The sequence below is a fragment of the Nicotiana sylvestris genome, chromosome 7 (assembly GCF_000393655.2).
Source record: "Nicotiana sylvestris chromosome 7, ASM39365v2, whole genome shotgun sequence".
Lineage (NCBI taxonomy): Eukaryota > Viridiplantae > Streptophyta > Magnoliopsida > Solanales > Solanaceae > Nicotiana > Nicotiana sylvestris.
The window spans coordinates 15,524,807-15,539,351 of record NC_091063.1 but is presented as its reverse complement, the minus strand read 5'-3'; the positions used below and the strand labels follow the sequence as shown (position 1 = coordinate 15,539,351).

General features: G+C 37.1%; 1 protein-coding gene across 1 annotated transcript; it reads left to right on the top strand.

The window, feature by feature from the left end:
• Window positions 1–1,656: 1,656 nt before the first annotated feature.
• LOC138872774 (intracellular protein transport protein USO1-like) lies at window positions 1,657–2,490 on the top strand. Its single transcript, XM_070151190.1, has 2 exons — window positions 1,657–1,933; window positions 2,009–2,490. The coding sequence occupies exons 1-2, from the start codon at window positions 1,657–1,659 to the stop codon at window positions 2,488–2,490; spliced, it is 759 nt and encodes a 252-aa protein (XP_070007291.1).
• Window positions 2,491–14,545: the final 12,055 nt, after the last annotated feature.

Here is a 14,545-nt window from a genome sequence, read left to right as displayed (position 1 = left end):
GGACCTGACATACTTGGTACACAACTCAATCAATGGACTCGAGCTAATGTGAGTTTCTATGACTTCATAAGATAAAGAATCAACACTAGGACCTGATCCCTTTGTGTTTCCCTGACAGCAGTACGAATTCAACTGTCTATAGCTGGAAAGTGATTGCCTGCACTATACACGCAAACGATACAACATAGTACTGCTGACATTCCCCTTTGACCAACCAAGTGATTACATCATTTAAGTGATGTCATCCAAATTGTATTAACAAGTGTATTACAACAAAACATCACTTGAACATTTGAGAATTCATTCAAGCTCTTCAACCGTAACTCGATCAAGCATTCAATTCTCAAGTGCATCAAGAACAAAGTACAATGTTGCTATGAACCAGTTCCTATAGCTAGTCTCTTGTATGTCCTTAGTTGAGTTGTAACTTTATAATTGTTCTTTATTGTAATTCCTACTTTGCTTATCTAGAAGCTTTAATTAGGAACCTCTTGTAAACCGTAAACTTTCAGTGTTTGTGTCGTGACTAGAGTTAGTCATGAGTTGAAGTCTTTGTAACAGGTGTGTTGCAAAGTGGCTTATAATAGGTGTATTACAAGTTAGTGAGGGATTAAGAGTTTAATTCCTAGATTGCATAGGTTGTAATCTGAAGTTTGCTCATATTGAAGTTGAAATCCTACCAGTGTAGCTCATAGTTTTTTATCCCCTTGAGCATGGATTTTTCCACATAAAAGTTCCTTGTTCCATTTACTTACTATCAAAATAGCATTCTCTATGGAAACCTATATAGGACCTGGTTTCTATATATTTTGGTGGACTCATACATTCTATCAATTGGTATCAGAGCAAGTTCTTTCTAAAAGTTTAACACCTAGAAAGGATCTTCATGGCTGCTCCACCAAACTTTGAGGAAGGACAATCTACATACAGACCACCCAGGTTCAATGGACAATACTATGGGTGGTGGAAGACAAGAATGAATGACTTCATCATGGTAGAAGATTCTAAGTTGTGGGATGTTATTTGTGATAGTCCTTATGTCCCAACAAAGAAGGTCGGATACCCTCTAGAGACGGTGCCAAAAACCAGGAAAGAATACAACGATGCAGATAGGAAAACTATGGAGAAAAGATTTAGTGCCAAGAAAATTTTGGTGTGTGGGATATGACCTGATGAATACAATAGGATCCCAGTCTATTAATCCACCAAGAAAATATGGGAAGCTTTACAAACAGCACAAGAGGGAACCACTCAAGTAAAGCAATCTTAGATTGACATGCTCACCATTGAGTATGAGATTTTCAGAATGAAGGACGATGAATCCATTCAAGACATGCACACAAGATTCACGTCTATCATAAATGAGCTACACTCGCTTGGAGAAGTTATTCATAGGAATAAGTTAGTGAGAAAAATTCTCAGTGTTTTGCCCAGTTCATAAGAGAGTAACGTGAATGCCATTACTAAAGCAAAGGATCTGCAGGCCCTAACTATAGACGAGCTAGTTGGAAATCTGAAAACCTATGAAATGAAGAAGAAGAAGGACAGTTAAAGAAGAGAACCAAAGAAGGAAAAGAACCTGGTACTTAAAGCTGAAAGCAATGACTCAAGTGAGGAGGACAGTGACATGGATTACTTAACTCGAAGGTTTAGAAGATGGCCCGAAGGAATGGAGGCATACCAAAGAGAGGCAGTTCCAGCAAACCAAAGAATTATGACCTCTGTCATAAATGTGGTAAGCCGAGGCATTTCATCAAAGATTGCCCTCTCATAAAGCAAGAACACTTCAAGTACAATCTTGATAAAGCAACCAAGAGGAACCCGGTTCCTGACAAATGTTTCAAAATAAAAAACGCCACTGACAACGTTGTGAAACAAGCTCTTGCAGCATGGGGAGATTCTTTCAGTGAGTCTGAAGAGGAAAATGATGCAGGTGATAGTTCTATGATGGCCGTTGAAAGTGAAGCAAATGAATATGATTCAATATTTTCCTTGATGGCTTAGTCAGACAATGATGAAGATGATGACAATGATAAGGTAAATTTCAGGGATGTTCAGATAAATCTGAAATCCTACTCTCCTAAGAAACTCATGTCATTAGCCAATGTATTAATTGATGCCTATCATAGTCTTGTAGATGATAAGGATGCAATAACAATAGAGTTAGGAGATGCTGAACAAACTAGAGATGGCCTAGTAGTTTGTGTGGTTGATCTGAAGGAAACCAGAGGTAATCTGGAAAATGAAAAGGAGGTTCTAACTGAGAAAGTTGCTAGTGTAGAACATGAAAGAGACAATTTGATGGTAGTAGCTGTTAACTTAAAGGAAACGATTGAAAAATTCAGTAAAGAAAAGAATAACTTAGTGCAGAAAGTTGATGTCTTAGAACAAGAAAGAGATGACCTCTTAAGTGTGATTATAGACTTGAGGGAAACAATAGAGGAACTCAAAGCACAATGTAGGCATGAAAATTCTGAGAAAGGGAAATAAGTTGCTAAAGAAGCACATATTAGGCTTGAAAACAAGTTAAATGTTGTAAAAACTAGTCTATGTGCTGAACTTGAGAAAAATAGACAACTTCAAACAGAATTGGAAAGAGTAAAAAATGATCTTGAGAAGTCTCTTAAGTGGACCTGGTCCTCGGATGTTATTACTGCCATGTACATTAACAATGGTGGAAACAGGCAGGGAATAAGGTTTCAAAGGGAGAGAACTCCTTATAACCCTCATAGCAAGTATGTTACGGTACCTGACAATTGGCTGTGTACCCACTATGGGAACATGAGCATTTCAAAGAAAATTGCCAAGCCAGGGATCAGTCTCTTAAGAAAAACAAAGTTTTTGCTGAGAGAGTAACTGCAGAAAAAGGACCAGGTGCCACCCATAAAAAACGCATGTTACCTGCATGGACTAGAAGAGCACTTATTCACCCTCTTGTTTGTTACAAGGGACCCAAACTTTCTTGGGTTCCTAAATCTAACCCATGATCTCCTTGTGCAGGAAATAATGAAAGGAAATAGTCAACAATAGTTCATGGATAGTGGATGCTCAAAGCACATGACTGGGAATACCATGGATTTTCTTTTACTAGAAGCCCTGCAAGGAGGGAGTGTGTCCTTTGGTAATGGGAAAAAGGGTACATTCTTGGAGTTGGAAATATTGGGAAATCACTCACCCACTCAATTGTGAATGTGTACTATGTCAATAGTCTTAAGTATAGTCACCTGAGTTTTTCTCAAATATGTGATAACAGAAACAAGGTGGAGTTCTTGTCAAAGATATGCACACTTACAAATCTAGTAACGGGTAAAGTGGTGCTTGTGGCCAAAAGATACAATAATATCTATGTTGCTGATTTTGAGTCCCTACAAAGTGGTGATCTGAGTTTCCTGAAAGCAGTTGATGATAATGTTGAACTATGACATAGAAGACTGGGGCATGTAAGTTTCTCTCTATTGAATAAACTAGTTCAGAAGGACATGGTTCGTGGTCTGCCCAAGTCAAAGTTCATGGAGCACAAAGTTTGTGATGTTGCGCTAGAGGGAAGCATGTGAAATCTTCATTCAAGCCAAAGAAGTATGTCAGTGCCTCAAAATTGCTTGATCTCCTTTATATGGATCTATGTTGTCCTATGAGAGTGCAAAGTAGGGGGAAAAGATATATTTTTGTGATAGTGGATGACTATTCTAGATTCACTTGGACTCTGTTCCTTAGAACAAAAGATGAAATTTTTGAAGTTTTTGTAGTCTTTGTGAAGAAAATTTAAGTGAAAATGGAATCAAAAGTAGCATGCAATAGATCAGATCATGGAACAGAATTCGACAATGTTAAGTTTGATGATTTTTGCAACGAGAATTGAATTACCTATATTTTCTTAGCCCCCAGAACTCCACAACAAAATGGAGTCGTGGAAAGGATGAACAGAACCCTTGAAGAAATGGCAAGGACAATGCTGATCAATAGTGGGATTGCTAAGAACTTTTGGGCTGAAGCTGTCAACACTGCATGCTACTTGGTAAATAGGTGCATGATCAGGTCTCTCTTGAACAAAAATCCCTATGAGTTGGTGAATGAAAGGAAGCCCAAACTGACTCACTTAAGAACATTTGGGTGCAAATGTTATGTTCTCAACAATGGAAAGAATCAGCTTGGAAAATTTGATGGCAAAAGTGATGAAGGAATCTTCTTGGGATATTCTTCTCAAAGTAAAGCTTACAAGGTCTACAATAAGCGAACTCAATGCGTAGAGGAGAGTGCACATGTAATCTTTGACGAGTCCTACCTTTCCTGTGAGAAAAACAACAAGGGTGATCAAGATAGAGAGCCTCTACTAGTTCCAGGTGAAGTCATTGATATGGCAAATGGAAAGGAAGACATGATGAGTCAAGTGAAGGATCCAAGTAAAGACAATGCAGTCTCTTCCTCATCAGCCGAAGAGGAACCAGGTACCACAATTACAATCATTGAAGTTGAAGAAAGAGTGGTTGATGCAGTTCAAAGTATCCCACAAGTAGATGATGGAAAAGTGCAAGGGAACCAGTCAGATTTACCCAACTCCTCTACAAATGAGGCTCAACTGCCCAACTGGAAACACAAAAGCTACCATCCTCTTGACAACATAATTACCCCTCTGGATTCATGAGTACAAACCAGATCAAAAGCCAGAAATTCACTTGCCTTTTCAGCCTTTTTTCCAAATTGAGCCCAAAAACATTAAGGAAGCCTTAAAAGATGCAGACTGGATCACAGCCATGCAAGATGAGTTGCATCAATTCGAAAGGAACAACGTATGGCGCATGGTACCTAAAACCTCAGATCGAACCATCATAGGAACCAGGTGAGTATTCAGGAATAAGCTTGATGAACATGGAAACACTACAAGGAACAAGGCAAGGCTAGTGGTCCAAGGCTACAATCAGAAGGAAGAAATTCATTATGATGAGACTTTTGCTCCGGTTGCTTGCATGGAAGCTCTCATAATCCTCATTGCCTTTACATCACATATGAAATTCAATATATTCCAAATGGATGTCAAAAGTGCATTTCTGAATGGCTTCCTCAAGGAAGAAGTTTATGTAAAGTAACCTCCAGGATTTGAATGTCATGAACACCCTGAATATGTGTTCAAATTGGACAAGGCACTGTACGGGTTGAAGTAGGCTCCTCGAGCTTGGTATGAAATATTGTCAAAGTTTCTCTTAGAAAATGGTTTGACAAGAGGAAAAATTGACAATACTTTGTTCCAGAAGAAATGGGGGAGGAATCTGCTTATCGTGGGCAACAGCTGATTCACTGTATGAAAAATTTGCAAAACTCATGGGAAGTGAGTTTGAGATGAGCATGATGGGTTAGTTGAATTTCTTCTTGGGTCTTCCAGTGAAGCAGTCCACAAAGGGTACATTCATCAGTCAGCAGAAATATAGCAAGGAGCTTCTGAAGAGGTTTGATATGGAAGCATCAAAGGTGATTGACACTCCCATTGCCACTGCTACTCAACTGGACATGGATGAATCTGACTCTCCTATGAATCAAACCATGTATAGAGGCATTATTGGGTCTCTTCTCTATCTCACTGCCAGCAGACCAGATATTGTCTTTAGTGTGGGGCTATGTGCAAGGTTTCAATCAAATCCCAAGGAATCTCATTTGAAGGCTGCCAAGAGAATTTTGAGATATCTTAAGGTAACACAGGACATGTTCCTATACTATCCTTCAGGTGAAAATTTTAATCTTATTGGATATGCTAATGCTGACTATGCAGGTTATCTCCTGGACAGGAAAAGTACTTCTGAAATGGCTCACTTTCTAGGATCATGCCTCCTCTCATGGGGCACAAGGAAGCAGAACTCAGTTGCTCTTTTAACAGCTGAAGCAGAATATGTTACCGCAGCTTCCTGCTGTGCTCAGCTCCTATGGATCAAACAACAATTGGAAGATTTTGGTGTGTACACTGATTGTGTACCTCTTCTATGTGACAACACCAGTGCACTCAACATGGCCAAGAACCCGGTTCAACATAAAAGAACCAAGCACATTAATGTGAGACATCATTTTCTCAGAGACAATGTGGAGAAGGGGCTTATTTGCATGAAGTTCTGTAGTACAGAAGACCAAATTGCAGATATCTTCACCAAAGCACTGAGCAGAGAATATTTTGAGAGAAACAAGCTGGATCTAGGGCTAGTAAAGCCTAATTGAGAACCTGATTCCTACCATATGGCTATGAGAGTCACATTCAGGTAAATTTAGCTAAAGTGTTTTCCGGCCAAGCCTAACTCACTTCAATGCCATTGTAGGTAGACACACATGATGATTATAGAAGCTGCAGAAGCACTGTATGAGCGGTAAAAGAGGATTGTGATTTTTTTGAAAGACAGGTCAAGAACCTGGTTCTTGTACCACAGGTTAGTAGTCTTGTGCTTTTTCATACATATCTTAAAAGGAAACTAAAATTGAGTGCCATGTCATCAACCTTTTCAGACCCTATATGTCACATCTTTTCATTCAAATCCCTTCACTTCCCTATGAAATGTTGAATCTCCCCACAAAACTATCGCCATTTTAGAACCGGTTTCTCTCTCCCTCATAATTGTCTCTTCTCCCATTAAAACCCTCTCATTACTTTGAACGATCAACTACCTCTCTCTCTCTCTCTCTCTCTCTCTCTTTCCTTTTCTTCAGTCCATCTCCAGAAATTTCAAACTTCTTCTCCACCATGGCTGAAGATCAACTGATAATCCCTACCATAGTCAAGAAAACTCCAGAGAAAACCCTGGACTCTTCCGTTTCTAGTGAAACAGCTCTCACCAGTCCCTTTTCCACTACCACTGCAGATGATATACTCCTAAACCTGATTCTCCTTCACCCTATATTTCCCTCATCACTCCATCAGACCCTTCTCTCTTTCTAAGTGTTGAGAACTCAGAAACCCCCAAACTCGATAGCTTCTCGTCTTTGTCGTCTGAGATTCTTGATCAACTCCAACTCTACACCACAATATAATGGCGAGGAATGGTCGATGAAGCTTTTACCCGAAAGGTCGGGATCAAATCCACAGAGAGTTAATATTGGTTTGGAATCGGGTTTCTATCCAATCTAGCTATGTGTGTTGTTATTAATTGCACTTCTAAATATGTTTGGGTTTGTTACTATTCTAATTTAATGCTAATGAATGCTGAAAAGAATCTAAGTACAATATTTTTTGTAAGGGTTTTCTCAAGTGATAAAAAGCACTAGGGAAGTGACTTACACCTAGGCGAGTATCTAATGGGATCTAAAATTTAGGACAAGCTTGTTATATTTGGGATCATGATATAACCATTACACATAATTACTCACTCTATACCTCTCGGTAGTTTGAGTGACTTTGCCCTCATTGGATTTCTCAAGCCCAATTGGGTGTTCAAACAATACAAGTAAATTGGCTCAAGTCGGGTATTACTATCTCTAGGTTTAACCCTTTAATTGGGGATATCAATATCTGAGTGCACCCCAATTCCTTATTAGCCTGAATTTCCTAGAGTTAGTCCTTCTTTCTCAAGAAGAGTCTAAGTCATAGAGGCATGAATTAGTATTTGCAAACACCAATTCTACAATTAAATCATGAAACAAGCTAAATATCACTAAACCATAAATAATTAAGCCCTAAAATAAAAGACCCATTAAATATCTACATTAGGGTTGGGTCACAACCCTAACTAATGGATTTAGCTACTCATAATAAAGGTAGAAATCAAAGATGAAGATGAAATATAAGCCATAAAAGTCAATTACAAGAAGAAAATCTAAGATTAATGACTAAAGATGTTCTAAAATTACTCTAAGTAGTAAAATACGGCTGCTCACGAGATCTACAGTACAAAAGATACCCTAAAAATCTGAAAAAGATCTATTTATACACAACTAAAATTACTGGACAAAAATGCCCCTATGGAGGATCCACTGACAACGGAAAACTGGTCGCCTTAGCGCTTGGACTCGCGGCCGCGCAAAAGCAAACACGGACCGTGGTTCTTCTCTTCTGAGCTTTGTCTGGACTTGATTCTGCCAGGAGCAAAAAAGCAACTGCCTCAGCGTTATCTTCAACCACGGTCATGAAATATGTTCGTGGAGCGTGCTTTTCAGTTGAGCTCCAGTCTCTAGTCCTCCAATTCTCAATTCCACTGAGGGAGAAATTTGGACTGCGGTCTCGTCAAGTAAGTCTGCTGTCCCGCTATTTCACTATGGTCAGCGGCCTCTGATGCCTTCAAAACTCCCTTTCTGAACCTCACTTCCACTGGGAGCGTAACTGTGGCTGCACTAGCGGGCGTCCTTCCACGGCCGCACTCTTTTATCTCCGTTAGTTCTTTTTCTCTCAGCTTTGAACTTGTGTAGATTTTACTCCTTTACGAGCTGGTTATGACTTTCTTGCTTCATTTTGACCAAATCCTGCAAACAACCACAATAAGTCAGTTTTCAGGAATAATTTTACACATTTTTATCCAAAACCTAAGGAAAAAAGAACATAAGATAGGCTAGAATCCATAGTTATCAACTCCCCCAAACTTAAGATTTTGTTTGTCCTCAAGCAAACAAAGTAATTCCCACCTCCACAAAGTAAAAGAAAGAAGAATTTTAGCTGTTCTAAGGTGACTTCAACAAGCATCAATTGTGACTAAAAATTACCCTCAACACAAATGTATTATCAACAACACACAAACTTTTTAGTACTATGACTCTAATGCGACACAAGAGCTTCAAGAGTTGACTTAACTCATCAAGGAAGATCGCTCTACTACATAGGTCATTGTGGAACCCAAACTCTTTCTCCTCTGCTCTCCATGAGCGAATCTCACTTTAGATTATAGCACTCAGAACAAGGATTGTGGAAAAGATACACTCATTTCTCTCAAAGGAAGGTCACAAATCCGGCTCTAAGTACCATAAGCTTGCCCCTCATGTGAATCATCACTAATTTAAGCTCACTCAACTCGAAATCATATAGGGCTTTTGCGGGGATATAATGAAGGCTTTTGGTTCAAGGTAGGATATATCGGTCTATGTAGGTTTCATCTTTCCTTAAGCACTTAGTTTTCTCATTTCTGCTCACACTTTCTTGACTCTTTGAATCATTTCTTTCTTCCTTATGGGACTAGAGAGACACACTATCACTCTTTATTGTTCATGACAATCATTTTTCTCCTTTCTTATCATTCCAAGCCTTTCATCTTTACTTTTATTAAATCCTTTTTTTTTCTATATTGTTCACTTTCTTTTTGGCTTTTTGGCTTTTCTTTCTTTTTCTTTTGTCTTCCCTTTTCTTCATTTTGTATCTTTTATCACTTTTGCATTCTTCGTATCTCCCACAAACTTATTCTTTTGCCAATTGCGCTAAGGAAAGATTGGGTGCCAATAGAGGGTCATTTTTGAATGGATAAAGGCTTGTATTATGGTTATTGAAAGAACAAGGGCTATGGTTTAACGGGATTGACTAAGGATATAATATTTGGTGGGATATGGATGTTTTCAAGTTCAAATTTGGATCAAGGAGCGCCTATAATTATTTCTCAAGTCGAGCTACTCTTAGAATTTCACCTAGACAAACATTCATGGCAAGTTCTAGACTTATTGGCACGGGACTTAGACTTGCAAATCAAAACTTCACCATACAAGCTATTGGATTGCTAAAGAGAACAGAGTCCAGGGCCCACAACAACTTTAGCTAAGATTGAGCAACACAAATGACTCCTAAAAATCACTCGATGATTGTTTAGCCAACACAAGAGTGTAAAGGTCACAACTATCACCATTCTTTACACATTAATTTGTTTCTAACCGTAAGGTCAAAGGTAAATGTGTTAGGTCCAAATGAAGCTTTGCCTGAGACACTTTTATTCATTACTACTATTTACATAAAAAAACGAAAAGAAAATAGACTCAAACCCTTAAGAAGGTTGTCATGCCATCTATCATCGGGAAGAGCCACTCGGTTCACACAAACTCTACCTCTGGAAAGAATCGTGGCATTAAGAAAACCAAAGACTTATTGATCAAGAAAACTTGTAAAAGTAAGAAGCTATAAATTGAAAAACAAGCTATTAAATGAAATAAGAAGCTATGCTATTAAGGAAAAATTGCAAAAGACGTTATAAAGTAAAATACGGAAAGTAAACTAAATATATACAATAGGGGATTGAGACGAATATACATAAGAGGAAATGAATATATACATGGAAAAGTAACTTTATATACATACCGAAATTGAAAAATAACGAAAAAGTGAAAAATAAATGGTAAAATTATATACATACCAAAAGTGAAAAATAACAACAAAGGAAAATCAGTATCATAATTACAATCAGTTCAAATCATCAAAATAGGACCCCCCACCCCGAATAAAAACTAGCATTGCCCTCAATGTAAAAAAGCAAAAAATAATGTCAAGGAGGGGTTAGAGAGTAAAGAAAACTCCCTATGGGTCCTCTGTCTGCATGGGGTCTGGAACATCAGTGGGGTCCTGTGGCTGGGTCCCTGGGTCACCTCCTTCGGGGTCCTCTAGCTGAATCACCAAGTCATCTATCTGGGGAATCACCCTTCTCCTCATAGGCTCTCTATCAGCCTCCCGCTCCTCTGCCTGTGCTGCCTGATGTGAGCACGTGATTTTTGCCTCACGAAAACTACTCCAAAATAAATCAAAAATAAAATTAATTTCTTTAGTGTGCAATTTTAGAAATTGTTTTGCATTTATTAATTGTTTGTGTTTTATCCGTAAATGTTTGCTTTGTTATAATTAAACAAAATTAAAATAAAAGAACATGTTTCATGTGTATCTAGGATTTAATTACGCATTTAATAATTGAGTTAATTTAAAATAAAATCACAAAAATATGCATTTGTTCTATTTTAAATATTTCACTGTGTGATTAATGTTTTGTCTATGTGTTAAATAATTGTTAAAAGGCAATTGATATATTTGGAAGGGTAATTTTTGTTTTTTATAATTTTAATTAAGTTTTTAATGATTAAGAATAAAATTAGAAAATAAAAAATAAAGTTGTAAAAAAGAAAAATCAGACCTGGACTTAAATCCAGGCCCAAACAAAATGAATCCCATAGCCCAATCCAACATCCCCATGTCCGGTCCAATTCGAACAAACCTAAACGACGCCGTATGAGGTACCTCAAATCTGGGCCATTGATTCGTTTCAATCAAACGGTCCAGTTCAGCCATTGCTTAAATGAAACGACGGCGTTTTAAGTTATCAAATCTGAACCGTTCCTCTATCTTGATCCAACGGCCTCAGGAATTCACCCAAAACCCGATCCATATCACCCTCGGGCTGACCCTTTCCCCCAACTTAAACAAAACGATGTCGTTTGGTTAAGTGAATTGATCTCAACCGTGCATCTTAATTGATCCAACGGATGAGATCAATCCACCCCACTCGTATATAACTCCAATCCACACCCCAGCCCCCCAAACCAAACACCCTACCCCCGGTCCTATTCATCATCTCTTTCAAAGAGATCTGATGAACTCCTCCCTTCACCACCGTACACCGCCTACCGGAAATCGCCTCACGGCGGTTTCGGTAGTCCAAACCACCCCACCTTAACACCCTCGACTCCTCTCAACCTCCCCGTTCCAATTCCATAACCCATATGCTTCGAATCAGGCCCCAATGTCTCGAATCTTCGATTGAAGGTTGGCCTGAAAAACCAACTTTCTCCGATGATCTCCAAAATAACACCACAGCTTCCCCTAAATACCCTCACCACGGATCTGTTAGTTGCATGGCTTGAATCCTACCGGAACTACTCGAATATTCATTTGAAGATTCGAGTAAAACCTGACCCTATCCCAACTTACCTCAAAATTACACCAGTTACCCCCCTGACCTCCCTCGTGCCTAGAATATCGTTGGTTTGATTCGAATCTACCCAGAAGTGTTCGGATTTAAGATCCAAATTCTGAAACCCTAAAAATTTTCCAATCTTGGAATTTTTTCAATTCAAACGAAGGATTGAGGTTTAATCGACCTTAGTCGAAGTATTTTCAGTTGAAAATACTTCGACTAAGGTCTGTTTGATTTCAAAAAGTCCGAATCCAAGTTGAGTTTGAGTCCGGTTAAATTTAAAGATTTAGAGGTATTTTTCTTATTTCTTTTTGTTTCCTACATGAATAATTATTTGTTTAAATAACCTGTTAATTTTTCATATTTTTGTTTGATTAATTCTGTCATTTTGTCTCATACCCGTATGTTTGATCAAATAAATGAATTGTTTCTGTTGGTTATGTTTGTTCACAACATGTGTAATCGACTCGATTAAATTCGTCGATTAGTTACATTATGAATTCCCATTTGTGACAATGTTAATTGAAACAATCTGTTTACCTATTATAGCGGACAATTGTTATAGATAATCAGTTTGATTAATACTCGTCAGTTAAATCATCCTTGATTATATTTCAATGAGTCTGTCAAATGAATGTTGCGTGTATGTTGATTTCTAAACCAGTTGGTTCCAGGGCATTGTCAGTATATTGACAATGCTCCTGTATTTGTTTGCTTTTAGTTCAGTTTTGAATTTCAGTGGAAATAATCCTGCATGTTCTATGTAATGTTAGTGTGTTTTATTCAGGTTCAGTGTTCAGTTGAGAATCCCCTGTTTAAATTCAATTTTTGTCAATCAGTTATTAGAAATGTGATATACTGTCTCAAATCATAGGATTGGTTATAGATGTGAGAACAGATTGTAGAATCTGTTCTGATTTTTTTCCATAAAGACAGTAATAACATCAAGATTTCAGGGGCATTTCTGGGATAAAACAGTGAAGGTAATCTGATAATAATAGTGGGCTGAAAGTGGAATGTTAATGGCTTTAAATTAATGGGATAATGGGAAACAAAGGGTAATGGGGCTGCTTAAAATCAGGATAAGATCACTTAAAGTATTTAAAAGCAGATTTTAATGGGACTTTCTGATTTTTTAAAAGAAGAAAGGGGTCCGGACAGTAGGCTAAAAAGAGGGGCAGACCTGTATAAGAGAGGGGGGATTGGGACTGATTTAGAGATCAGATTTTTGAGAGAGATTTGGGAGCAGAATTTTTTAAGGAAGAGATTGAGATTCTAATACACACAGAAATACATATACATAGAGAGAAAAATCTGGATAGAAGTTAAGAAAAGAAAACAGAAACAGAAAATCAGAAATAGGAATCCGAAACAGACAGAGGAAAGAAACTGAAATCTGAAATGTTATCTTCTAGAATCTGTCCGTTGTTTTGCTTGTGAATATTGTTCAGTTCAAATCTGAAATTTTTCTCAAGTTTCTGTCACTATTCATCTGGGTTAATGGGTCTTGTTCAGACTTGCTGTGTTATTGGTATATTCTGCTGATTTTGTTACTGCTACAACTGCTGAAATTTATTCCTTCTACCATCATTTCCAGGTACATATCTTTAAAATTCTATGTTGGAAAGAGATTCAGTATGACAAATCAATGAAGTTTGAATTGCAATTCTATTTTTCCATTTATCTAGGTTCATTATTATAAATTTCAGTTTTGTTTCATGTTGGTTAATATAGTAGTATGCTTGACATGATCATTATCAGTTGATCATTCTCTTTCGAAATTCATATAAGTGTTGTAATAGTATTATCTATTCCAGAATTTCATTAAAGTATAGTTATGATTGAATTGTCAAGATAAGGAACATGGCATGAAGTTGGTTATTAATTAAGTCTTATGACATTGTTAGTCAGGTATAGAGTATTCTGGGAATATCAAGAAAATGCATGGTTAGCGTATTTCGATTGTTTGGTTGTGGATTAAGGCTAGATGATGTTGGTTGCATTTTGTCCATATATGGGGTAATAGTGATTATGATTATAATCAATAGTCGAAAGTTGCATTAGTATCTTCCGCTATGTTTGCAAATATCAAAATATGGCGAATAATGTTGTATGCAATATCATTTTATTAAGTCAATTATGTAGATTTGTTCTCTTTCTTAATAACAAATGGCTTAGGAATTTTACAATGCGAAAGTTAGTGTTTAACAATGATTCACATAAGTTGAGAATCAAATCGGTTTGATTATATATATATCTTACATTCAACCATAAGCAGAATTAACAAAATAATTAGGCCTATTAGATTAAAAACAAGTATACGAGAATGAGATGAGATGTACAAGCACAAATTGCAACACTTTATATCGATGGTAAGTAGACATAGAATTTGCACTAAATAAAAATAATGAAAATTCTTCAAAAATATTTCTTCCCTTCATAAATCATGTTTTTAGTTTCATATGCAATTCATTCTTTGGTATATATATATATATATATATATATATATATATATATGTTGTATTTTCTAAAATAGTATTAATCATATTTTATTATTTTCTTTGAATTTGAATAGTCTGGATGAATATAATTTATACGCAGAAATTATAATCGACGGGCAACATTTAATAAATTGTGAATTCTTTTAAAAGAATTTAAAGGCATCCCTTAAATGTGAACTTCTCAGGATTTTCATATAAAATGTGTAGATA